The sequence below is a fragment of the Schistocerca piceifrons genome, chromosome 1 (genome assembly GCF_021461385.2).
Source record: "Schistocerca piceifrons isolate TAMUIC-IGC-003096 chromosome 1, iqSchPice1.1, whole genome shotgun sequence".
In the NCBI taxonomy this organism is placed as follows: Eukaryota; Metazoa; Arthropoda; class Insecta; order Orthoptera; family Acrididae; genus Schistocerca; species Schistocerca piceifrons.
The window spans coordinates 1,239,299,232-1,239,325,230 of record NC_060138.1 but is presented as its reverse complement, the minus strand read 5'-3'; the positions used below and the strand labels follow the sequence as shown (position 1 = coordinate 1,239,325,230).

General features: G+C 39.9%; 1 protein-coding gene across 2 annotated transcripts in view; it reads left to right on the top strand.

Moving 5' to 3' along the window:
* LOC124803121 overlaps positions 1–16,489 on the top strand; it is a 109,448-nt gene extending 92,959 nt beyond the window's left edge. The window contains exon 6 of one of the 2 annotated variants that reach the window (XM_047264304.1): positions 15,720–16,489. In XM_047264304.1, the coding sequence (XP_047120260.1) occupies positions 15,720–15,863 (144 nt within the window). In that variant the 3' untranslated portion in view covers positions 15,864–16,489. The remainder of the gene's footprint in view (positions 1–15,719) is intronic. The other variant, XM_047264296.1, reaches the window with a different exon arrangement.
* Positions 16,490–25,999: the final 9,510 nt, after the last annotated feature.

Sequence of the window (25,999 nt, the reverse complement as noted above, 5' to 3'; positions counted from 1 at the left end):
TTCACTCATCATCACTTGCGTCACTGCTGCACACACATTGCCAGCTGAAACTTTCGATTGGCTTCACAGCAAAGGTTTGTATCTCATGTAGTTGTGTCCAGTAACACCATTTGGGACCTGTGCACACCTTTCATTCAAGGTTACACAACAACAGTCCTTTGTCACCAGGTGTCTAATGTGAGTCATCTGTGCTGTTAACCTTCCCTGTTTCATGGTTACTTCTTGCACCTTCAAATTAAGACTTGTACGCTGCTCTTCTCCAACACTTCCAACATTATTAATACATTCTTCAAGCTCCTGTCTTATTTTGTTTGTGTATGAAGATAACATGGTGAGTTTATTATCTTATTCTTCTGTAAAATCTGCAAGATCTTGAGTAACTGGACCAGCAGTATAATTTTGACTTTCTAGCATATCTCGCTGCAATTTATTAACAAACGCTTTCTGATATTGTAGAAGAACAGTCCTCACTTCTTTGAACTTCCTACCGATGCTACTCTGCATTTATTCCAGCTGTCTACTTGCACTATTTAAGATTTTCTCCTATTCTCACAACAAAATTATCAGCCAGAGTAGTTTCTCTTTTTTCAGTTCTGTTAGCAAGACTAATCTGACTGGGTAATTAATTACAACATACTAGAAAGTTCTTCAGCCCATGGATCGTTTATATCTGTTTTCTGTTGACTGGACTTAGCAGTGGTGTAGAGGCTTTGTGATCTGCAAGCTCTAGAGTACTATTTATACGCGAACTGTCTTTATTTCTATTATATTTGCAGAACTTGAATAAACACCAATACTTTTTCCTTTGTATTCATAATTATAACTGAGTTCACACTCATCTATCAGCTTTCTTTGTCATCCATCTTGGATTTGTTACTGTAGTTAGAAGTGTGCATTATGTCTGAGATTACCACATGTAATCATAAAATTAAAACAAATGGGAGTATTGTTTAAAGGGAAACAGGGCAACCGAAAGCACAGGAAGACTGTATTCCTATCAAACTCAATGGAAAGTTTGTTAACAAGAAGTCAGAAGTAGAAAGCACTTTTAATAATAATTTTTTTATTGTTGTAGAGAAAATAGTGTCCAGCTATTCATTAGAAAATGCAAGGCAGTATATGGAAGAGGCAGTACCTATGCAATTTGATAAAATTGAAATTCAACCCACCTCTCCTACTGAAATTAGGAAAATAATAAATTCATTGAAAAGTAAAATCTCACATGGAACTGATGGCATTTGTAACAGAATACTAAAAGCTTGTTCCCAACAAATAAGTAGGATTCTCAGCCACATATGTAGTAGCTCACTGAAACAGGCCACTTTTCCAGATAGACTGAAATATGCTATTGCTGAACGATTGCATAAAAAAGGGGATAGGTCTGATGCTAACAACTACTGCCCAATCTCACTTCTGACAGCTTTATCCAAATTTCTTGAAACTGTAATGTATTCAAGAGTAGCATCACATATTTGTAAAAATGAATTACTAACAAATTGTCAATTTGATTTTCAGAGAGGCTTTTCAACAAAAAATTTATATGTGCTTTAACTTATCAAATATTAAATGCATTGAATAACCCAACATCATCCATTGGGATACTTTGTGATCCCTCAAACGCTTTTGATTATGTGAATCATGAAATTCTTCTAGATAAGCTTAAATATTGTGGTATGAGTGGACAGTGAAACAATTGGCTTAATTCATATTTAACTGGAAGAATGCATAGGGTTGAAATTAATGGTACAGATAGTCTGCAAAAATCAGCAATATATATAAGTCTTTCCGCTCCCCGGATTGGAATGACTCCTTACCCTCTCCCTTAAAACCCACATCCTTTCGTCTTTCCCTCTCCTTCCCTCTTTCCTGATGAAGCAACAGTTTGTTGCGAAAGCATGAATTTCGTGTGTATGTTTGCGTTTGTTTGTCTCCCATATTCTATTTTCTCAGGCTTGTCTGACATTTGGCATTACCCCCAAAGGCCTCACACTTAAAGTTCCCATCTCTGGCTGCAACCCTTCTTTCCATCAGTCCCTATACCAGTTCCAAACTGAACAACCCATTGCCCTCACCCACCTAATCCTTCACCTACACTTCAACTCAGCCAATGAACACACCCGTCAACTCCTATCCTTAATAAAAGTCCTCAATCTTTCCTCTCCCACATCCATACCGGCTGTTCAGAGAATCCTCCTACAGGCCAACCGCAAATTAGAACAGCATGCCACCCTCCACCTCAAAAAACTATCCAATCTCCTGGTTTCCCACCTCCGGAAAGACAACTCACTCGCCCTTCACAACCTTTCCAGCAAACCTCAACCTCCTCTCATTGCACACAAACCCAGTCTCTCTCATCTACCCAATCTCCCACTTCCAGCTCCACTCCCTCCAAAACCTCAAAATTCCAATCAACACAATCTGGAACCACAACACCCTAATTCAGTAGTTAACCTTTCCTCCAAACCTCTCTCCCAATCCGAAACCTCTGTCCTATCCAAAGGCCTCACCTTCAGCCCCGCTCCCAGATTCAACCAAACAGCCCTTGTCAAAGATTTACTGTCCTACACTTGTACTCTATGCTGGAAATATCACTTTGCCACGAAGAAAAATGATCCTAATCCTACTCCTAATGATCCAACTCCCCAAGACACTATCCAAATTGAACCCTGCCTGGAACAGTTCCGTCCTCCGTCACAGCGGGACCCACCTCCTCTTCCTCAAAATCACCCTCTCCAAACCTTCCAGGAATTTCTGACTTCCAGCCTTGCATCTCAATCCTTCTTAAAAAACCTTAATCCTACTCCCAACATCACCACTGCTGAAGCCCAGGCTATCCGTGATCTGAGGGCTGACCGATGCATCGTCATTCTTCCGGCGGACAAGGGTTCCACGAACATGGTACTTGATCGTCGGGAGTATGTGGCTGAGGGACTGCGTCAGCTTTCAGACAACACCACATACAAAGTTTGCCAAGGTAATCCCATTCCCGATGTCCAGGCGGAGCTTCAAGGAATCCTCAGAACCTTAGGCTTCCTGCAAAACCTTTCACCTGACTCCATCAACCTCCTGACCCCACCAACACCCCGCACCCCTACCTTCTACCTAAAATTCAAAAAACCCAATCATCCCGACCGCCCCATTGTAGCTGGTTACCAAGCCTCCGCAGAAAGTATCTCTGCCTACGTAGATCAACACCTTCAACCCATTACATGCAGTCTCCCATCCTTCATCAAAGACACCAACCACTTTCTCGAACGCCTGGAATCCTTACCCAATCTGTTACCCCCGGAAACCATCCTTGTAACCATTGATGCCACTTCCTTATACACAAATATTCCGCATGTCCAGGGCCTCGCTGCGATGGAGCACTTCCTTTCATGCCAATCACCTGCCACCCTACCTAAAACCTCTTTCCTCATTACCTTAGCCAGCTTCATCCTGACCCACAACTTCTTCACTTTTGAAGGCCAGACATACCAACAATTAAAGGGAACAGCCATGGGTACCAGGATGGCCCCCTCGTATGCCAACCTATTCATGGGTCGCTTAGAGGAAGCCTTCTTGGTTACCCAGGCCTGCCAACCCAAAGTTTGGTACAGATTTATTGATGACATCTTCATGATCTGGACTCACAGTGAAGAAGAACTCCAGAATTTCCTCTCCAACCTCAACTCCTTTGGTTCCATCAGATTCACCTGGTCCTACTCCAAATCCCATGCCACTTTCCTTGACGTTGACCTCCATCTGTCCAATGGCCAGCTTCACACGTCCGTCCACATCAAACCCACCAACAAGCAACAGTACCTCCATTATGACAGCTGCCACCCATTCCACATCAAACGGTCGCTTCCCTACAGCCTAGGTCTTCGTGGCAAACGAATCTGCTCCAGTCCAGAATCCCTGATCCATTACACCAACAACCTGACAACAGCTTTCGCATCCCGCAACTACCCTCCCGACCTGGTACAGAAGCAAATAACCAGAGCCACTTCCTCATCCCCTCAAACCCAGAACCTCCCACAGAAGAACCACAAAAGTGCCCCACTTGTGAGAGGATACTTTCCGGGACTGGACCAGACTCTGAATGTGGCTCTCCAGCAGGGATACGACTTCCTCAAATCCTGCCCTGAAATGAGATCCATCCTTCATGAAATCCTCCCCACTCCACCAAGAGTGTCTTTCCGCCGTCCACCTAACCTTCGTAACCTCTTAGTTCATCCCTATGAAATCCCCAAACCACCTTCCCTACCCTCTGACTCCTACCCTTGTAACCGCCCCCGGTGTAAAACCTGTCCCATGCACCCTCCCACCACCACCTACTCCAGTCCTGTAACCCGGAAGGTGTACACGATCAAAGGCAGAGCCACGTGTGAAAGCACCCACGTGATTTACCAACTAACCTGCCTACACTGTGATGCATTCTATGTGGGAATGACCAGCAACAAACTGTCCATTCGCATGAATGGACACAGGCAGACAGTGTTTGTTGGTAATGAGGATCATCCTGTGGCTAAACATGCCTTGGTGCATGGCCAGCACATCTTGGCACAGTGTTACACCGTCCGGGTTATCTGGATACTTCCCACTAACACCAACCTATCCGAACTCCGGAGATGGGAACTTGCTCTTCAATATAGCCTCTCTTCCCATTACCCAACAGGCCTCAATCTCCGCTTATTTCAAGTTGCCGCCACTCATACCTCACCTGTCATTCAACAACATCTTTGCCACTGCACTTCTGCCTCGACTGACATCTCTACCCAAACTCTTCGTCTTTGAATATGTCTGCTTGTGTCTGTATATGTGTGGATGGATATGTGTGTGTGTGTGTGTGCGAGTGTATACCAGTCCTTTTTCCCCCCTAAGGTTAGTCTTTCCGCTCCCGGGATTGGAATGACTCTTTACCCTCTCCCTTAAAACCTACATCCTTTTGTCTTTCCCTCTCCTCCCCTCTTTCCTGACGAAGCAACCGTTGGTTGCGAAAGCTAGAATTTTGTGTGTATGTTTGTGTTTGTTTGTGTGTCTATCGACCTGCCAGCGCTTTCGTTTGGTAAGTCACATCATCATTGTTTTTAGAAACTCACTGTGCACCACTCTCTGCGAACACATCCACCAGTCTTTCCCCTTCTCTGCTCCTATCCGTCCCCCCCCCCGGTCCCTCTCCTCCAGAGCCTCCCAATGCTGCACCTGGCATCCTTGTCTTCCCACCACCTAGTCCCTGCCACTCTATATTCATGAAGATGCAAAGCTAGTTCTTTTTGCTGGTGATACAAGTATAGTAATCACACCCAACAAGCAAGAATCAGCTGAGGAAATTGTAAATAATGTCTTTCAGAAAATTATTGAGTCGTTCTCTGCAAATGGACTCTCACTAAATTTTGAGAAAACACAACTTATACAATTCTGTACAGTAAATGGCATAACACCATTGATAAATAGAGAATGTGAACAGAAGTCTGTTGTTTAGACAGAATACTCAAAATTTCTGGGTGTGTGCATTGATAAGAAATTGAAGAAACACCATCGATGATCTGCTGAAACGATTAGGTTCAGCTACTTATGCTATTAGGGTTATTGCAAATTTTGGTGTAAACATATCAGTAAATTAGCCTACTATGCCTATTTTCATTCACTGCTTTAATATGGCATCATATTTCGGGGCAATTTGTCATTAAGAGAGAAAATATTCATTGCACAAAAACGTGTAATCAGAATAATAGCTGGAGCCCACCCAAGATCACCTTGCAGACATTTATTTAAGGAACTTGGAATATTCACAATACCTTGACAATACATATATTCACTTATGAAACTTGTCATTAATAACCCATCCCAGTTCAAAAACAACAGCGAAGTGCATGGCTACAGCACTAGAAGAAAGGATGATCTTCACTATTCTGCATTAAATCTCACTTTGGCGCAGAAAGGGATGAATTATGCTGCCGCAAAAATCTTTGGATGTTTGCCAAATAGCATTAAAAGTCTGACAAATAGCCAATTAAAAGCAAATTAAAAGAATTCCCGAATGACAACTCCTTCTACTCAATATATGAATTCTTAGATATGAAGTAGTTACGGAAAAAAAAAATGGTTCCTTAATTATTTTGTGTAAAGAAAACTTACAGCATGTTAAAGTGACACGTTCTGAAACATTACGAAATGTCGTATTCATGATCTATGGAACAAGGATTAATGTATGTATGTATGTGACATGCAAAGGATCCTAACTCAGCATAGTACCCTACACAATACTGTTTTAATATTTGCAGTATATTATTTACACGATTAATCATGCTTAGCAACTATGCAGTTCCCTTTGCCCTATTACGTGTGCCACTTTCGTCAGTTGCTGGTGGTGATCTGACCATTTTTGCGAAGTACTACATATGGCAAGTGCATTTTTTAACATACATTGCTAGTTATGTGCAACTAACAATTGGGCAAGAAGGACAGGTGCTCAGTACCTGCTTTGTGCTGCTCCCTGATGAATTTCTTCCTCACTGAAGAGAACAATGCTCATTTCTGTTAGGTACTATCAGGCTGTATATTAAAATGTGGACATTGCTTCTGTCTGTTTCTTCATCACATGTTTATTTTCTTCATTTGATGTATATGTCCACAAAACAGCACCAATTAAGCTTCTACTGTAATACAAACATCAGTCAACTTTTTTCCAGACAAAACTTTGTGTTCGCAGTCCAGCTGCTCATACTATTACCCCTTCCAGGTCTTTGCTCCATAACAAAGTGACTCAGTTGTTGCCAATTATGGGGATATGGAAATTTTATTACAAAGATTAGTATGTGCAGTTGATAAAAGGAAATCGATCGAATGACTACCCTAACATTAACCCAGATAGTCCTGAATTATTTGTTTTTCAAAATTGATTTATATGTTATCTACATTCATTCACAAGGTTGTAAGGAAGAAAGTAAAAACAATTTTGAGTATTTATTTTTAATTGGTATTTCCAAAAATGGGCGTCCTTCCAGAAGGACATCAGGACAATAAGGGAACATGTTTTTAAAGTATATGACATTGCACAATTAACTTGTTTTGGTTTTTATACTTTCAAAAAGACATAAATAAATTTGAATTATGGGCTAAAACAAGTAATAAATACAAAATACAAAGAAAATAACCTATACCCATATTTTATGCACCAGTATGATAAGACAAAAAGCAACAAACATGAAGTGGTTCGTTACATTTTACGCACATAGTAGTAGTTTTTTGTGGCAACTTCGACATTTCAGCTGCTTCTTCTTTTTTGTTATCTCGTCCGTTGGTAATTCAGCAACATAATGTTCTCTACCATCAAATCTAGAATCTAGTTTTGCCCTCTTACTAGGACGTCCTCTGCTGGTAGTGACTCTTTTGTAACTTTCAAGAATTGCAGTGACAATTCGACGATGAAATGTCAGATGATCTATGGGTTCTTCCTTGTGCTTGTAAAGATCCCAGGCATTTTGCTCTGCAATGTCTATAAAATGTGCAATAATCGAGAAATACCACTTTTTCCCTCTTATAGAACATCAATATAGGGATACATTTTGGTCAGCTCGATCTATGCCTCCCATATGAGTAGTGTAGGATTGTAATAAGTTAGGTTGAAGCACGCTAATCCTTTTCTTTTGTTCCCTGGAAAATCTTGTTACAGAGTGTAGTGGTTGCACTCTGTCAAAGTTGGTGGCTACAGTAACAATATTGTTGTTATTCCAACATACAATGGAAATACCGGATGCTGAGTCAGAACCAATTTCATATGATACTCTATTTTCTTTTATCATTTTATCGACGGATGATAGAGTACAATTCTTAACTCTGTTTCCTCTTATTGTTCCTGTTGCTTCCACGCCCCTCTCTTTTAGGTCATGTAGCGCAGCAGTATTGAGCTGACTTGCTGGTAATTTATCTACACTTGGATTTTCTTCAGCACTCGAATTTTCGTTTGTTACCTCAACAGTTGAATTTAGAGGAGGTGTAATGTTACATTCACACCAGTATTAGGTATTACCTCATCTTTTGATTCTAACATGTCCAAAAGTTCCATAAGTGTACATTGTATTCTGTGAATACAAAGTGACAACATATTACCCTGACGTCCTTCTGGAAGGACGGTTGTAAACATTATTGAATTACAACTCACGAAAACTTTCTATCGTAATATGAACCCATAAATACACTCCTGGAAATTGAAATAAGAACACCGTGAATTCATTGTCCCAGGAAGGGGAAACTTTATTTTCACATTCCTGGGGTCAGATACATCACATGATCACACTGACAGAACCACAGGCACATAGACACAGGCAACAGAGCATGCACAATGTCGGTACTAGTACAGTGTATATCCACCTTTCGCAGCAATGCAGGCTGCTATTCTCCCATGGAGACGATCGTAGAGATGCTGGATGTAGTCCTGTGGAAAGGCTTGCCATGCCATTTCCACCTGGCGCCTCAGTTGGACCAGCGTTCGTGCTGGACGTGCAGACCGCTTGAGACGACGCTTCATCCAGTCCCAAACATGCTCAATGGGGGACAGATCCGGAGATCTTGCTGGCCAGGGTAGTTGACTTACACCTTCTAGAGCACGTTGGGTGGCACGGGATACATGCGGACGTGCATTGTCCTGTTGGAACAGCAAGTTCCCTTGCCGGTCTAGGAATGGTAGAACGATGGGTTCGATGACGGTTTGGATGTACCGTGCACTATTCAGTGTGCCCTCGACGATCACCAGTGGTGTACGGCCAGTGTAGGAGATCGCTCCCCACACCATGATGCCGTGTGTTGGCCCTGTGTGCCTCGGTCGTATGCAGTCCTGATTGTGGCGCTCACCTGCACTGCGCCAAACACGCGTACGACCATCATTGGCACCAAGGCAGAAGCGACTCTCTTCGCTGAAGACGACACGTCTCCATTCGTCCCTCCATTCACGCCTGTCGCGACACCACTGGAGGCGGGCTGCACGATGTTGGGGCGTGAGCGGAAGACGGCCTAACGGTGTGCGGGACCGTAGCCCAGCTTCATGGAGACGGTTGCGAATGGTCCTCGCCGATACCCCAGGAGCAACAGTGTCCCTAATTTGCTGAGAAGTGGCGGTGCGGTCCCCTACGGCACTGCGTAGGATCCTACGGTCTTGGCGTGCATCCGTGCTTCGCTGCGGTCCGGTCCCAGGTCGACGGGCACGTGCACCTTCCGCCGACCACTGGCGACAACATCGATGTACTGTGGAGACCTCACGCCCCACGTGTTGAGCAATTCGGCGGTACGTCCACCTGGCCTCCCGCATGCCCACTATACGCCCTCGCTCAAAGTCCGTCAACTGCACATACGGTTCACGTCCACGCTGTCGCGGCATGCTACCGGTGTTAAAGACTGCGATGGAGCTCTGTATGCCACGGCAAACTGGCTGACACCGACGGCGGCGGTGCACAAATGCTGCGCAGCTAGCGCCATTCGACGGCCAACACCGCGGTTCCTGGTGTGTCCGCTGTGCCGTGCGTGTGATCATTGCTTGTACAGCCCTCTCGCAGTGTCCGGAGCAAGTATGGTGGGTCTGACACACCGGTGTCAATGTGTTCTTTTTTCCATTTCCAGGAGTGCAATATAGGTTAACTCTTTAAGATGTTATATGACAAGTTTCAGAATTATTGACGCAGTATGAAAGAAAATATACATACCCATCGATGACAAGGTCAGTCAGTTCGTTCATGGTAAAATTGGCCCTATTTTCAAGACACAATTTCTCACTCACTATGACCGACAGCATCAAATTGACTGTCGCAGAGCGCAACTGACACTGCCTACTTCATATAACAATGTATCACAGTCCGTTGCAACAATGCGCTATTCGCAAAAATAAATAATTTCAACTGTGAGTTACGTCGTCCTTCCAGAAGGACGTCAGGGTTATCTGGGTTAAAAAGACTTTGCTTTGTTGTCAACTTGTGTGACATTAATGGGAAGTTCAAACAATTGTAGGCATACAGATGCTTTGAAAATAGAGAAGGAAGTTTTAATGGTGAGCTGCAACAATTCTTCTGCAGATGTAAACAAATTGGACCATGGTAGTTGGTACATTGACAGTGGTGCAAGATGACATGTAACTAGAGACCTGAAAATATTGCATCTGTGTTTGGCGAAATTTGCATCTTTTAGTGCGAATATGCATTCATTTATGTCACACAAATTTAAGAAGTTGTCACATTATGTGCCTGAAGACAAAGCCATAGTGTGTTTAAATTGACTGTTAAAAAGAGCAATGAACTGAGATATTCTTATTGTAATTGGATATGATATGAAAGACACTTGATGGAATGCTATTTTGAGGGTTTTACGTGACATAAAAATAAAATTTTTCTTTCATATGAAACAGCTGAGTGAGGCAAAGTTAGCACCACCACACACCATCTGAATTCTTCCCCCAGACACCAGTTTCTCTGAAGTTCACAGGTGCGACTAGCGCTACAAAATCCTTGGTTCTTTGTTTCTCGCCATCCCCATCCCACCTCTTTTACATACAGACCCCTTAGCTTTTCACTCTTATTAACTTGTGCACAATGTTTTAGCGGTGGTCTCTGTCATGCATATTAGCCTGTCTTCCACCTTTCAGCTCCAGGTTTTCAAATCTCATTTGGTGAAGTCACCCAACAGGTCTCATTCCATCTGGTAAGTCTCCCCTGACTCGAGGTTCCGGGTGACTTATCTGAACTCTAACCCTTTACCTAAACCTCTCCAGCCCTTTTCCGTCACCCCTCTTCCTTCCCCTTCAGCCTTTCTGCCAGAAGGTAGAGCCACTGGCTCCGAAAGCTTGCATACTTAAAACCCTTTTTATATTTCTGTTCTCCTTCCACCACTTTGGAGTAGATTTTTCATGTATTGAATTATGTTATATTGTCAAAAATTGATTATTTTCTTTGTTAGGTTGTACATTAAAGATTAGAAAAAGTGTAAGAATTCTTAAAAAAAATGTGAGGTGAGTTCTTGAGCAATTTCACATGTAATTGTCTTTTCTGTGGAAACGCCGAAGTGCTCGATGGAATTTGTATTCAGTCAGGTAACCCTTGAAATGCTCGGTGCACAGCAGTGAAATTTATAATCTTGCTTGTTGGAAATATTCAGCTGTTGCAATTTAAATTATGCTCGTAGGATTCTGCTTAACGACACCCTCAGGAGGGGGGGGGGGGGGGGGGGGGGAATTTCTTGTACGTATATTGTGAGTATATTAATTTAAAGCATTAACTCTTCCTGTTTGTGTGTGCATGCCCTATTTAACAGTGATGTTCTGCTGGCCCACTTCATCACGTGTTCTATGTCCTGAATTTCTACTGTCATTGGCTGGCGAGATTGCAATCTCAGTCTCAGTGCTTCAGAAGCTGTGATTGGTAGAATTCATATTTCTAGCTCCATAATGCAAAAATACGCATGTTGTTGCACAACAAAAATCTTTCCAAAAAACATTGTTTTTTGATGGGTTTCATTTTCTAAAGTGCCAGGAATTTCTACGCCAATTTATAAAATCTTTAACATTCAAAGGACTGATAAGTTCTACAGCTCCTTTGGAAAGTATATTGTCACGTCACACGGGAAGAATGTACTTTCACACAGTGTGTAGTGTATTTTTACCTGGGAGAAAGTGTATTTTACCAGGAAGACTTTGAAAAATCGGGGCTGCCATAAAGTATCAGTATTAATTAGTTTTTAATGGAAGTATTTAGTATTGTTTCAAAGGATGTCTTATGTCCACCACTAGTACTATAAATATCTTAATTGATTTTTTAATGTTTAAGTGTCTGCCAATGATTACACATGATTGGGGGACACATGTACTACCAAGCTGAGATTTGCTCTGACATTTTCAGTTATAATTGGAGTTAGTCTGATAATAGACAGAAGGACCAAATTCTAAGTTTATGCGCACCTATGGTACTGAGTTTTGCCCCAACAATTTCGCTTGCAGCTTGTAGTTATATCTTGCTAGAAATAAGTTTCTTCTCTACTGCAACAAATAATAGCTTATCTTATTAATATACGAGGTACGACAATAAAGTGATGAGACTGATTTTCTTTGCAAGATGTGGAAACCCTGCAAGCTTGCGTAGGCGCAATATCTTTGACCTTGGTCTATAAGCTGCTTCTAGTCCAAGCGGCACATCGATGCAACTGCTCAATCGTGAGTTGTGCTGTAATAAGTTAACACGTGCTTGTGTCTCTTGTCACAGAAATGGAACTGCATAATGTTACACAACGGTATGCCATTTCGTTTTGCGTTAAATTGGGTGAAAACGCGACGACAACTTACGGTAAGCTTCAGAAGGCTTTTGGAGAGGAGGTTATGTCAAGAGCTCAAGTTTTTCAATGGCATAAAATGTTTAGTGAAGGCAGAATGAATGTTGAAGATGAGACCACAGTGGATGACCATCAACCTCATGGACGGATGTCAACTTGGTCAGGGTGCGTGAACTCGTACAATCTGATCGAAGATTATCCATGAAAGTGATTGCAGGAGGACTGAACATCAATCAAGAAATGGTTTGTTTAATGATAACTGAGGATCTTGGTATGAGAAAGATTTGTGCAAAAATGGTCCCCAAAAATCTCACACCACAACAGCGAGAAACATGGAAAAATGTGGCAGCCGATCTGTTAGAGCAAAATCCCCCCGCCAGTACGGTCCAGAGACAAAAGGCCAAAGCTCACAGTGGGATCACCCAGACCAAAAAAAAGCTCGCATGTCAAAGTCAAAAGTGAAATGCATATGCTTGTGTGCTTCTTTGATTCCAAGGGAATTGTTCATAAAGATTGGGTGCCTCCTGGACAAACACTTAACCAATATTACTACAAAGAAATTTTAGAAAAACTTCGTAAAAGAGTTCTTTGTGTCCGTGCCAACATTGCTGATAATTGGATGCTGCATCACGATAATGTGCCATCCCATACTGCTCTGTCAGTACAGCAATTTTTAACCTCAAAACAAATTTCAGTACTACCACAGCCACCTTATTCACCAGATATCGCTCCGTGTGACTTTTTTCTATTTGCAAGAGTCAAAATGGTGGTCAAGGGACACCATTTTCAAACAAATCAAGGTGTCCAAAAAGCCATGACGAGGGTCTTGACGGATATTACAGAAGATGAATTCCAGAAATGTTACCATCAATGTTACAATCAATGGCAGAAGCACTGGAAAAAGTGTGTGCCATCAGAAGAGAAATACTTTGAAGGAGACAACACTAAACTTGAATAAAAGGGTAAGCACCCCCCCCCCCCCCCCCCCCCCTCTCCCCATCAGTCTCATTACTTGATTGTCGCACCTCGTACACTTAGATTTGCCCTAAAAACCTCACTGCAGGCAGTTTTGTTTTTACCCAACTTTCTGTAACATTTATTAAGTGAGCTCTATTTCATTTTAGGAGTACTTCAGACTCCATCGTTTTGTTAAGAACGCTTCAGCAATTGACCATTAGGATTTTCATCTTTTCACCTATAGGCATATCTGTATTCCTTTGGGTCTTATACTAACACTTCGGGGTCTCCTGCCACTATTAATGTGAACTGAAAAGACAGTCATTTCAGCTAAAAAAACTAATGTACATTTGGTTCAGAACCAGGGGGCCTTAGTCAGTTGTGGGGACAATGCTGTAGGTTATGAGCTTTCTCGAAATTCTCTGAGGAAGCTGGTCAACTCAGTCTTCTGTGGTAGTCACTGGAATGATCCAAGTAAGATCATGGAGCTCTGATGAAAGGCAGACAGAGAGCAGAAAATTTAAATTCTGCATTTAAAAATGTATTCAAGCATTTAGATACTACTGTATTAATGGTTGACTGCTGCACACACAAATGAGTATAATATAAATATTAACAATGTGCAGTATTGGAAAAACAATTAATGTTACTTCAAGCAGTCAAGGGACAAGGCCCAGACATAATTTCAGCTAGATTTTATGTCAAATATGCCACAAAATCGACTCCTTTCCTAGCTCGCATTTATCGAGACTCCCTAGCACAACTAAAAGTCCTAAATTACTGGTAAAGAGCACAGGTCAGTTCTGATGCCTGGAATTATGGACCATTATCGCTAACATCCTTCTGTTCCAAGATCCTAGAGCACATTTTAAGCTCAAAAATTGTGATGTTCTTGGAGGAAAACAAGCACTGTAATGGAACCAGCAGAAATTAAGAAAAAAAGAGTCATGTGAAACCCAGCTTGGTTTATTTACATACATCTTGCAAACAATAGATGAACTACTAACCAAGATACGATTATACAGTGTATCTCTGTAAATATGACATCAGCTTTAGGTATATTAATAGTACCTCTAATGTTTTCATTATATATAAAAGATTTATCTAGCAGGATTCACACATTCTAATCTTGTTCACTGGTGCTGAAGTTGTGTATAGGAAGGTATTGTCATTGGACAGTTGTAAGGAATTGCAGAAAGATTTGGCAAATATTTCCAGTTGGCGTAATGAATGGCAGCTCTGTTTAAGCGTGCATAATTCTAAGATAATTTCCATAGAAAAGAGAGAGAACCTGGTAGTATCTCATTACAAGACCAGTGCTGAACATTATGAGCATGTCACATGATATAAGAATGTCGGGGTATAGCTAAGAAACAATATGACCTGTGGCAAGGTGCCTCAGACCGCGCGGCTTTCCATCTCAAGGAAATGTATTATATTTGAACTGAGAATGTGTTAAAGAATTCTGCTACAAACCAGTTTAAGAACGTTGGTATGTAATTTTGTGGGCACATTCTGTACCCTTCATATATGCTGGAGGCACCTGAGCTTTTTTAAGTTGCTTGGGACTTTGCGGTGGGGGGAGAGATTCGCGATAAATACAAGCTCATTAAGGGGTCAATGCCATGTAGTACTCCTTGTAAAACCAAATTGGGAGTCCGTCTGAAACTGGCAACTTATTTGTTTTCTACTCTTTCAGTTGCTTCTATATGCCAGGGATACCTATTACTATGTCCTCCATGCTGGAGTCTGTGTTATGATCAAACAATGGTTTGTTTATAGGATTCTCCTGCATGAATGATTTTCATAGATACTGAAATTTAATATTTTGGCTTTCCTTAAGCTATCTTTTACTGCCACACCAAACTGGTCAATGAGTGACTGGTAGAACCTTTAGAACCACTTACCGATTTTGCATAGGACCAGAATTAAAAAAAAAGTGTTCGTAATTAAGTAGATATGAAGCTAACAATAGAAGACAAACAGTAGCTGTTTGATATAACTGATGAAGTTGCAGTGTTTTTCTTTTCTTCTTCCAAAGTAGCATTTTTCTTTCAAATATAATAGCATAATTTAACCTGCTGTAAGCTTATATAACACTAAGCAATAGTGATGGTTTATTGTTAATACAGTGTAAAGATTATTTCTTTGATCTGATTGCCTTTTGTTAGTGTATACTGTGGCTCATTCCATACCTGTAAAGGTTCTCCTTGATGGAATCTTGCAACACAATGGCTAAATGAATGAATTTAATGAAACCCATGAGTGCTTTCCTTCACATTTCTAAAGAAATGTTGATTTCTTTTGCAATGAGTTTCCATCTGCTATCTGTGGTGGTTGATTTATTTTATTTTTTTTTTTCTTTTCTGTGTGCTTATTGTGACATTATGTAAACACTGATACAGGCTCTTGGCTAAGAACTAAAGATAAAGCTTAGCAGTAATAGTCTGACATGACTTTCACTCTTGTAGGTTCGCCCTTGGCACAATGGGATGTCAAGCCAAACATCTACGGCAAAAAAGAGGCCATGCACCACAGACTCTACTATCAGCAATGGGCCTGCACCAGCTAAACAATGCAAGCGCTCCCTACATGGGAAAGTGAATGGTTTTTAAGTCTTTTAATGACGATTTACATGTACAATTATTGTAACTGCTGAGCTTCATCAGCTTCATCGTTTTATTCTGTACTGAGTCATTTTAAGTCACTGTGTACAAAACATAGATTATTGAGAACTGTTTATATTAAAGTAAATGTGTAGTTTTAACTCATCTTGTTGTACTGCTGTCACTGAGGAGAAAAAAGATAAAACATTCTTTGCATGGATACGAACATCCATATTGTTAGTTTTAGCTTCTAGTGCAATGATAAGTTTTATTATATCATATCTATTTTATTGTAAATAAATAGTTTTACACAAGAAACCACAGTGTCAGATGTGATCAGTAAGACTGGAGATTTGGAAAGGTAAGAAGGTATTTTGTTAATTAGATAAACAAGATTTTAATATGCTGTGTTTTATAAGATTTTTCACCCCCTCGTTATTGATATACTGTGTAATTTATATCTTTGAGAATTCAGCCAGGTTGACACTTTCATGGTTATGGTCAATATTTTCATTCAGTCAGTTGCTTCTGGTGAAGACAGTGTAGGTGATTGGCAAAAGTTTGAGATTTTACTTAGAATTACTCAACAAGGAAAGCAAGACTGTTTTATACATTAATAGTGTATGTTGAAACAATAATTAGGCCTCACCATGTCAAGATTGTTTCACAAAAAATAAATGTTACGAATTTTTATTTCGTGTTTGAGAAATTTCAACCTAATATTTTCCTCCATTAAAGAAAAATCAGTGCCATTTGTAGAAAGTAAAAAAAGATTCATACGTATTTTACTCCATTTGTCACTGTTTCACGACTTCAAAACAAAGGATATATGTAGCAGACTTTATATCTGAAACCTTTTATGCGTATTTTGGAATTAAACTTGGTGTCTAGAACAAAAGTGGCACCGCATAAAGTGTGATGAACATATGTTGATAACCCCAGTAAGTGGACTTAAGGACAAGGGAAAAGCCTTAGTTGTGGAGTTATGATGTTGGGGAGTATAGCAAGATCATTGTTTGGTTGGTATGACAGGCTTTAACAAAAAGATAAAACATTCCACTGAGTTCCTTGTGGTTGGTTATAAGATGTCTACCACACAATGAAGATGTTTCTATCTTCATTTTGCAAACATTTTCAGCATTCAATTTGAGTGAGGAATCATAATACCCACAGCTCTAGACAGTGTTGACTATGACATCATACTGCTTGATGAAGACATTCTGTACCAGTCATTCAGTCAAGGTGAATTGCCTAAAACGTCTTCAGAATAACTGGAAGTGAGTGAGTTCCATGTTCCACGGATCATTTTTGCACGATAAATCGTAAAGATATAGAATGAGATATTTTACATTCATATTGCAAATTAATTTCTAAGTGTGCTTACTTGCTGAACATTTTTAAGGCTCTTCTTCTTCTTCTTCTTCTTCTTCTTCTTCTTTAAAAGATATGCAGGTGTGAGTTAATGATTCCTACCCACTACCTTTTACACATTACAATAATCGAAATTCTCGTGTGGAATAGGGGGAGCTGTCAAGGAAAAACTTTTTCAGTTTGGTTTCAAATTTTATTTTGCTTTCTGGCAGGCATTTTACGTCACTTTGTATAAGTGATCAAAAGTTTTAGTTGCAGCATTGTGCAGCCTTCTTTGTGCTAAGACAACCTTAATGTGGAGTAATGAATGCCATTTTTTCCTTCTGGTATTGTAATTACATACATCATTGTTCCTTTTGGATGGTAGCAGATTATTTACAAGAAACCTCATGAGAGAATAAATGTGATTTGAAGCAGTAGTCAGAATACCCAACTCCTAAAGCAGATGTGTACAAGATGATTGTGGATGAGCTCCACATATTATTCTTACGGCATGACTTTCTTTCTTAAAGATGAGTTACCCCTGAACATTATTCCACATGGTATTATTGAATGAAAATATGCAAAATGTCAGCTTACTGGTTTCTCTCTCCCCAAGACTTCCAATGTGCCCTTTCCAGTTTAAATTCTCATCAATGGACAGCAGAATTCTAAAGTTTCCACCGTTTTTCCTCACCATGTGTTACAATTTTTATTGTTTTAGTACCCCAAATGTGCAGAAGTGACTGTGTTGTGTCATTTTAAAAGTAAAGGTGAGACCATTTGCGGAAAACTAGTTGTTGGATGACCCTTTGAGTGTCACCTGTGGAGAGTGAAATGAGGTGTCAGGACAATAGTAGATTCGATGGAAACAACAAGTTTACCGTTATCAATCACTGTTTATTTATCTCCACAATGCGTTTCAAAGGTTTAAACCTCCATCATCAAGTGGACTTAGATTTGTTAGTATGACACATGTGTGTTGTGTTACAATTTTTGGAGGAACTTGTAGTGCTATCTAATGGAGAAACAAAAAACACTATTTCAGATTTTTTTTAAGTACCTCAAGGGGTCACAGGTTCCTTTCGCTGTCATAACACATATTCTGTTTCAATTATTTTATTTTTTCTGTCAGGTCCCCCTCCCCCCCCCCCCCCCAAAAAAAAAAAAAAAGAAAAACCAACATATTCTGAAATAGTGTTTTGTTTCTCCACTAAACAGTGTCACAAGTACCCAAAAAAATCATGACAAAACATACACACATGTCATACTAACAAATGTAAATTCACTGATGTAGGTTTAAACTTTTGATATGTATTGTGGAGACAAATACAGTGACTGGTAACAGTAAACTTGTTGTTTCATTTGATGTCAGCAACAGTAACGTTAAAGCCTAACCTAAAATGTTCGCCATTAAAGACAGCAGATTTGTTTAATTAACTTCTTTATTCTGGCCCTCATCAGTAGTACATCAGAAACAGCTTGGTGGAGGTGTCCAATTGCCTCTTATGCGAAACAATAGATATCTGGGATTGCTGACAGTGCGACCATGATGACAGCACTTCAGCATAGCTGACAATATTGCAAGGTAGCCCATGACCTCCGTGCAGTTAGTAGGCAACAGTTGCAGTCATGGCAGGGCAAGCTGTCCCGTCCCACGGTCAAACAGCGGACCCTGTACTGCATTCCAGGATGCAACTCGATGTGTTACAGGGCTGTGATGTAGGCTGTGAAACTGAGACAAGAATATTGTAGTACATGAAAGGCTGAGTGCTTATACATTCCAGACTATGTTGTTCAGAGCTTAAGCCATTTACGCTAAACACTTACTTGGTGGCAAGTGAGGAAAGGGTTCCGTCCTTCCACTAGTGTATTGCAGTGTCAGCTGTTGCTATATTGCACCCATCTGGCTCTGCTTTCCAACACCTGTCGGCCATGTTTTGCTTCACAATGCATAAAAATCTTACCTGCCTGTGGCTGGCTATGTTGCAACTCACATCCTCTCCAGTGTACTTTTTGTTCAAACATGGTCGATACACTAAATAGTCAATGATACTTTGTAACAACTTTGTTTACCATCTCTTCTGTTTCTGTATGCATGCTCGGATTGCCTACAATACTAGTGTTGTCTGCAAAAAGAAGTAATTCTGCGCATTGTATATTAGATGGAAGTTAGTTTACTTATGAAGAACAATAGTGGACCTAAGAATGAACCTTCAGGAACCCGGTACGTTATTTCTCCCCAGTCAGAATTATGTCCCTGGACTATAATGGTTGAATTACTAAGTACAACCATCTGCATTCCTTTGGTTAGATTTGACATTATCCATTGGTTGGCTATACCATCAACCTCAAAATCCTGTTTTGACTAAATGAGAGGATTATGGCAGCACCAGATATAACCATCGTGTTCTCACAAAATGAGAAGAGTGTGGCTTAATATTTTGAGGTGAACAGCTTGTATACTGCATCAACATCAAAGGGCTCATTGAGGCTATGGAATGGGGTTGTTCATTGACAGTTCAAGGAGTGGTGTGTAACATTGAATAATTGCAACAAATTATCATCCATTCCTAATTACCACTCAGTGAAAATGAAGGAAACCTACTAAATAATGAGAATAATTCTCTGTAAGATAATAGATACTGATCACTGCTGGACTGTTTGTGATGAAGTAAAGGTAATACCGATAATGCTGGATCTGCAAAGAGGGTACATGAAACATCTTTGTGCCTGTGGAACATGCATGCAAGGAAAGAACTCTGGATAAGCAGAGAATGGTCTGTCACAAGGATGGGTCCAGGGGAACCAGACACCCCCATCAATAACGTAAATGAAATTACACACAACCAAGTTGCTGTGTAGTGAAATTGAAAGATATTTTGATTTTCAATCATGTGACAAAAAATGGATAAGCACTATCAAATCAGCAAGGCCAATGATAGATTTAAAACTATCTATACATACATAGCTCTATCAGCTCTCACCCATCCCTATTTTACCCAAGACCAATTGTTGCCTTTGCTTGAGCTCAGTTGCTGTTTCTTTAATCAGTTCAGTTCCTACTTGCTGTTGAATTTAATGTTAGTGCTATAGTTTATTGTTTCTGTGCCATTGTGATAGTTTCTAATTGTGGATAAGCTTGTAACTAGAAAGAAGAGGAAAACTGATGTTGATTAGTCTGCTGGCATTATGGTAATTAAAAAATTTGCATGCACTACTATAATAGACTAATTATGTATCTATAGCAGTTTAATGTTAGCTCTGGAGTTGTTTTTTGGAGGCTAGTAGAACTTTGGGGCTGCAATATTTCAGTATTTCGTGAGGCAGCGAAGTGGTAAATATTAAAACAAATATCATTAAATTATAATCAGTGTGTAAAAATACACTTGTATTTGGCTGTGTCAATCAAAATTCGCATTGATCAATGAAAATATCATGCAAATAGCGATGGTAGCATTTCTTTAAAAAATTTTGCTCAATATTCTATCATTAGTTGCTAAAATGGCGAAATATTGCCCAAGCTGGTCACCTGGCAGTACTCAGTTATGAAAACCAGTTCCGATACTGAAAGACATCGAGAGATTTGTGGAGAGCGAATGGGGTATGTGATGACAGGACATGCTATAGTTCACTGGTTTCTAAAAGATTTTTTCAGCGGTCTGCTTGAATTCGTCCAATCTGACAGAGTCCTCCGTTCTTACCTGTGCCTCACATCAAACATTTATTTATGCTCTTGTAGTACTGTAATAACTAAAGCCAACAATTCCATGCACAATGAAATCATTAAATCCGCGTGCATTCATGCGCTATGAAAAGAGTAAACATGCACAATTAAAGGAAAAACATGCAGTGTCAGAATTCAGTCTTTTATTGTGATGTGTTTTATTTTATTTTAAGCAATGTACAGCAACCAGTTTTCCCAAATTTTCCATCGACTTTGGGTTGCTCTGTGTGTTGAGCCACTGAGCTTGCAATCTCTGGATTTGGGAGGTGAGATGGTTTGAATCAATCCACTGGCAACCTTGAAAATGATTTTCAGTTTCTTCTCATTTTCAGTTTAGACAAATGTCAAGGCCTCTCACTACGGGCCACACCAATTCCTTGGAGAACAAACTTATTACAAAATGAATGAATTCCTAGAGTAATAAGGCATCCTTTTGAGGAAACATAGAGAAAAGAAAATTTTACTTATGTCAAGAAGACAAAATTGTTTATTCTAACATAAATTATAGTGATAAAATGTAAATTTATTTATGTCGTTGGTTAAAATGTGTACTACCATTTATTCCACGCTATTAAGTATTCAGTTGAAATTACTTACGTGATGAGGATAAAAATTTTATATTGTAATTTAAATCATCATGAAAATTGTAAATTTCCATTATTTACGTAGGTTGGAACTTAAATAATGGCAACTATTTATTCACAACCGATACAAACTGGAACAGTTCTGAAGTGAATGCTACAAAGTGGTTCCTTCATCTTCGTAATCAAATCAGAGTCACGAGGACTTAAGTCTGGGGAGTGTGGTGGATGGTACAGTACTTCCCAGTCCCATCGACCAAACAGAGCAGCCACAGCTTGTGCTGTATGCGCCCGCACATTGTCATGCAAAATGATGGGTGGGTTGCGCAGAGAGTGTCGCTGCCTCTTTCCGAAGCTGGTCGTTTTTGGAGCATCACCTGTGACCAGCTTTGCAAAACAAGCTGCAATTCTAACTATTGTCTGTCCCATAATTATCCTTGGCTCTGGAGATGACTCAAGGTTCTCAGCCAGCAATAAAGGGCAGATCAGCATTGTCGTTGGCTACATTCTTCACAATACACACAGCTATAACATTGTAAGACTTAGTGAAAAATTATTACCTTGTAGTGGCATTATCCAGTGAGATTTCTTTCATACTGTATGACTAACGTGAATATTAACAGGCAATAGTTAAAACTGGAGGACCATGATTTGTATGAGGTTTACTCCTATAGGGAAGCTTGCTTCACTACACCTCTAGAGCCCTCCCTGCCCTATGTTGTGAGACACACTTTGTCTGGCTCCTCTGTCAAGATCAATCCGGCTTGGGTGACCCTGCCAGTAGCTATGCTACCACTGGCATAGCTCTCGACTTCAACGAAGCATACAAATCCTCCCGCCCAGCACTGAAGGTGCCTACTATAAGGCGGTGTTCCCGGGGAGGGGAGGTCCTCCAGGTTGGGGGTTGGGCATGGGACTAATAACCGCATACTGTAAACAAAAGAATATTACTAAAATTCAACAGAAGCCTCGGAAACTGGGTGGAAAGCATGTAGCACGACCCCACAAAAGGAAACGGATAATTGATCTGACAGTAGCATCATGGAATGTGAGGACAATGCTTCAGGTGGAAAATTAAAAGAAACAGCTAATGAAATTTTAAAATTCAAATATGATATCATAGGGCTACAGGAAATAAGATGGCAAAGAAATGGGCTGTTAGATAAACCTGAGTACTCATTGGTATATAGTGGACCAGAAAAAAGAAGAGGCCAACTTGGAACAGGATTTATAATAACTAGGGAAGTTAGGAAAAGCCTTCCAGAATTTGAGCCCATAATAAATAAAAGGTTGCGCAGACTCGGACTAAGAGGGAAATTTAGGAATATATCAATAGTTAATGCACATGCATCAACAGAGGAAAAAGGGGATATAGTTAAAGAACAGTTCTACGAAGACTTGGAAAAAGTATGCTGCGCAGTACCTAAATATGACCAGATGCTAGTAATAGGAGATTTTATTGCAAAAATAGGGAGGAATGAACATCCATATGGAGTGTCAGGAAAATGGTCACTACATGAAGAAAACAATGAGAACGGAGACTTACTATGCCAATTCGCAGCAAGGAATAATATTATTATTAAAAGTACCCACTTTCCACACAAAAGGATCCATCTGGGTACTTCGAAGTCTGCAGCCAATGGAGTAGTCAATCAGATTGACCATATTTTAGTGATTGCATGCCACTCAATGTCAGTTACGGATGGATGTATGGAGCTGCAGAGGACCAAACTGTGATTCAGATCACTTTGTGGTAAAATCAGTCTTGAGAGAGAAACTGTCACTAACAAATGGCAACAGAATAGGAAAGGTGGTGAAATGAAATACAGACAAACAGAACATCCGTGATGAGGTAAAAAATTACCAGATTAGATTAGTTTTTCATTCCACCATAGATCCATGCTGAGGAGATTCTCGTGGATGTGGAACATGTCAACCTTTTTTTTTTAAGCTGAAATAACAATACTAACAGTATGAATATATACAATACATCATTTGTTTCTATTATAAAATTCGTCTATGGAGTAGGAGTTGGCCACTAGTAAGTCTTTCAGGCTCCTTTTAAATTGATCTTTATTTGTAACTAAATTTTTTATGTTTGCTGGCAAATTATTGAAGATGAGTGTTCCTGAGTAGTGGACCCCTTTTTGAACTAAAGTAAGTGCTTTTAAGTCTTTGTGCAGATCATTTTTGTTCCTGGTATTGTATGTATGAACTGAGCAGTTTGTTGGAAAAAGAGATATATTTAGGACAAATTTCATTAAGGAGTAAATATACTGAGAGGCAGTGATTAGTATACCCAGTTCTTTGAAGAGGTTTCTACATGACGTCCATGAATTTACTCCACAAATAATACGTATTACACGCTTTTGGACTCTGAAAACTTTTGTTTGACTTGAAGGATTACCCCAAAATATTATACCATATGTCATTATGGAATGAAAGTAGGCAAAGTATGCAAGCTTTTTCATTTTTATGTCGCCTATGTCTGCTAACACTCGAATTGCAAATACAGATTTGTTAAGGCGTTTCTGCAGTTCTGTGGTGTGCTCCTCCCAATTGAACTTATTATCAAGTTGTAATCCCAGGAATTTAAGACTGTCAACCTCTTCTATCTGCTCTTCTTCATACTTTATGCATATGCTGGGTGGAAACCTCTTACAGGTTCTCAATTGCATGTAGTGAGTCTTTTCAAAGTTTAATGTCAATGAGTTGGCTTTAAACCATTTATTAATATCCATGAAAATATCATTAGCAGATCTTTCTAGAACTACACTCGACATACTATTTATTGCAATACTTGTGTCATCTGCAAACAAAACGAACTCTGCTTCTGGCAGTGTAACTGATGAGAGATCATTAATGTACACCAGAAAAAGCAATGGCCAAGTAACAGTAAGCAGAAAGTTGAGCAATGAAGAGACCGCAGTAGGAGTAGATGAAAGGAGGAACAGGATTGAAAAAGCCATTAAGGATGCTGCAGAGGAAATAATAGGCATAAGAAGGAATAGAAGAACCCAGGAATGGTTTGATGAAGATTGCAGGTCAGCAATAGAGGAAAAGAACAGGATAAGAACAAAAGTGCTACAGAGAGAAACCAGAAACAATATAGAGAATTAAGGAGAAGAGCTAACACACTGTGCAAGAGAAAGAAAAGAGAGTGGAATAAGAAGAAATTTCAAGAACTAGAAGAATTAAAGGAACAGAGTTAAATAAGCAAGTTCTATCATGCCACAGGCAAAATGAAGAATAGATTCCAACCAAAAACAATGGCCTGTTCCAGTAAAGATGGGAAAATGATAATTGAGGAAGAACAGATAATGGGAAGATGGGCAGAGTATTTCAAAGATACACTAAGCACCAACCTAGAAGATGAAGAGACAGCTGCACAGGAGCTAAGAGTGGAGCTGGAAGTAGACAGTGAGGCAAGAAAGCCAACACTACAAGAGGTCTCCCAGGCTGTGCACTAGTCAAAAAACAATCGAGCCCCTGGGGAAGACAGCATAATTGCTGAATTAATAAAAACTGGTGGTGAGGCTGTAATAAAGGAACAGCACACATTAATATCAAATACATGGGAAACAGAAACTATGCCAGATAATTGGAAAATTGGAATAATAATCCCCATTTATGAGAAAGGGGACAGAACAGCATGTGAAAACTGTAGAGGTATAACACTTCTAAGCACAGCTTATAAGATATTCACAAGTATATTAAACTAAAGGATACAGAAGTGTGCAGAAAGCATACTAGGGGAATATCAGTGTGGCTTTCAACCAGACACAGGAACAACTGATCAAATATTTGTGATAAGACAAATGATGGAAAAGTTCTATGAATATGATATAAATCTGCATTTCTATTCATCGACTTCAAACAAGCCTTTGACAGCATAAATTGGCAAGAACTGTACAGAGTACTGAAAGAAGTTGGTATAGGTGCTAAACTAATAAGACTAATCAGAATGGCAATGACAGAGACAAGAGCAAAAGTAAAAACCCTTAGCAGAACAAGTGAAAGCTTTGACTTTAATAAAGGTGTGAAGCAAGGAACCCCCAAAAACCTAAACATCAATGTGAAATGCTTCAAAGGAGTGTCCTCTTTTAACTATTTGGGAGCCCTAATAACAAATGATAACAGTATTGTAAAGGCTATAAGAGAGAGAATACAAGCAGGAAACAGAGATTACTTTGCAAATATGCAACTTTTCAAAAATAGCCTCATTACAAGAAAAACTAAACTGCTAATATGTAATTACCTAGTCCATGGGTCAGAGGTATGGACGTTGACAGAACACGATAAAAATGCACTAAGAACCATTGAGCAGAAAATACTACGCAAAATCTACTGGCCAATAAGGGAGGAAGAAGGCTGTAGAATACGCTACACTGCCTAATTACAAGAGTTAATACAAGGCAGGGACATAGTAAAATTTGTGAAATCACAGCAAATACAATGGCTAGGACACTTGGAGAGAATGGCAGATG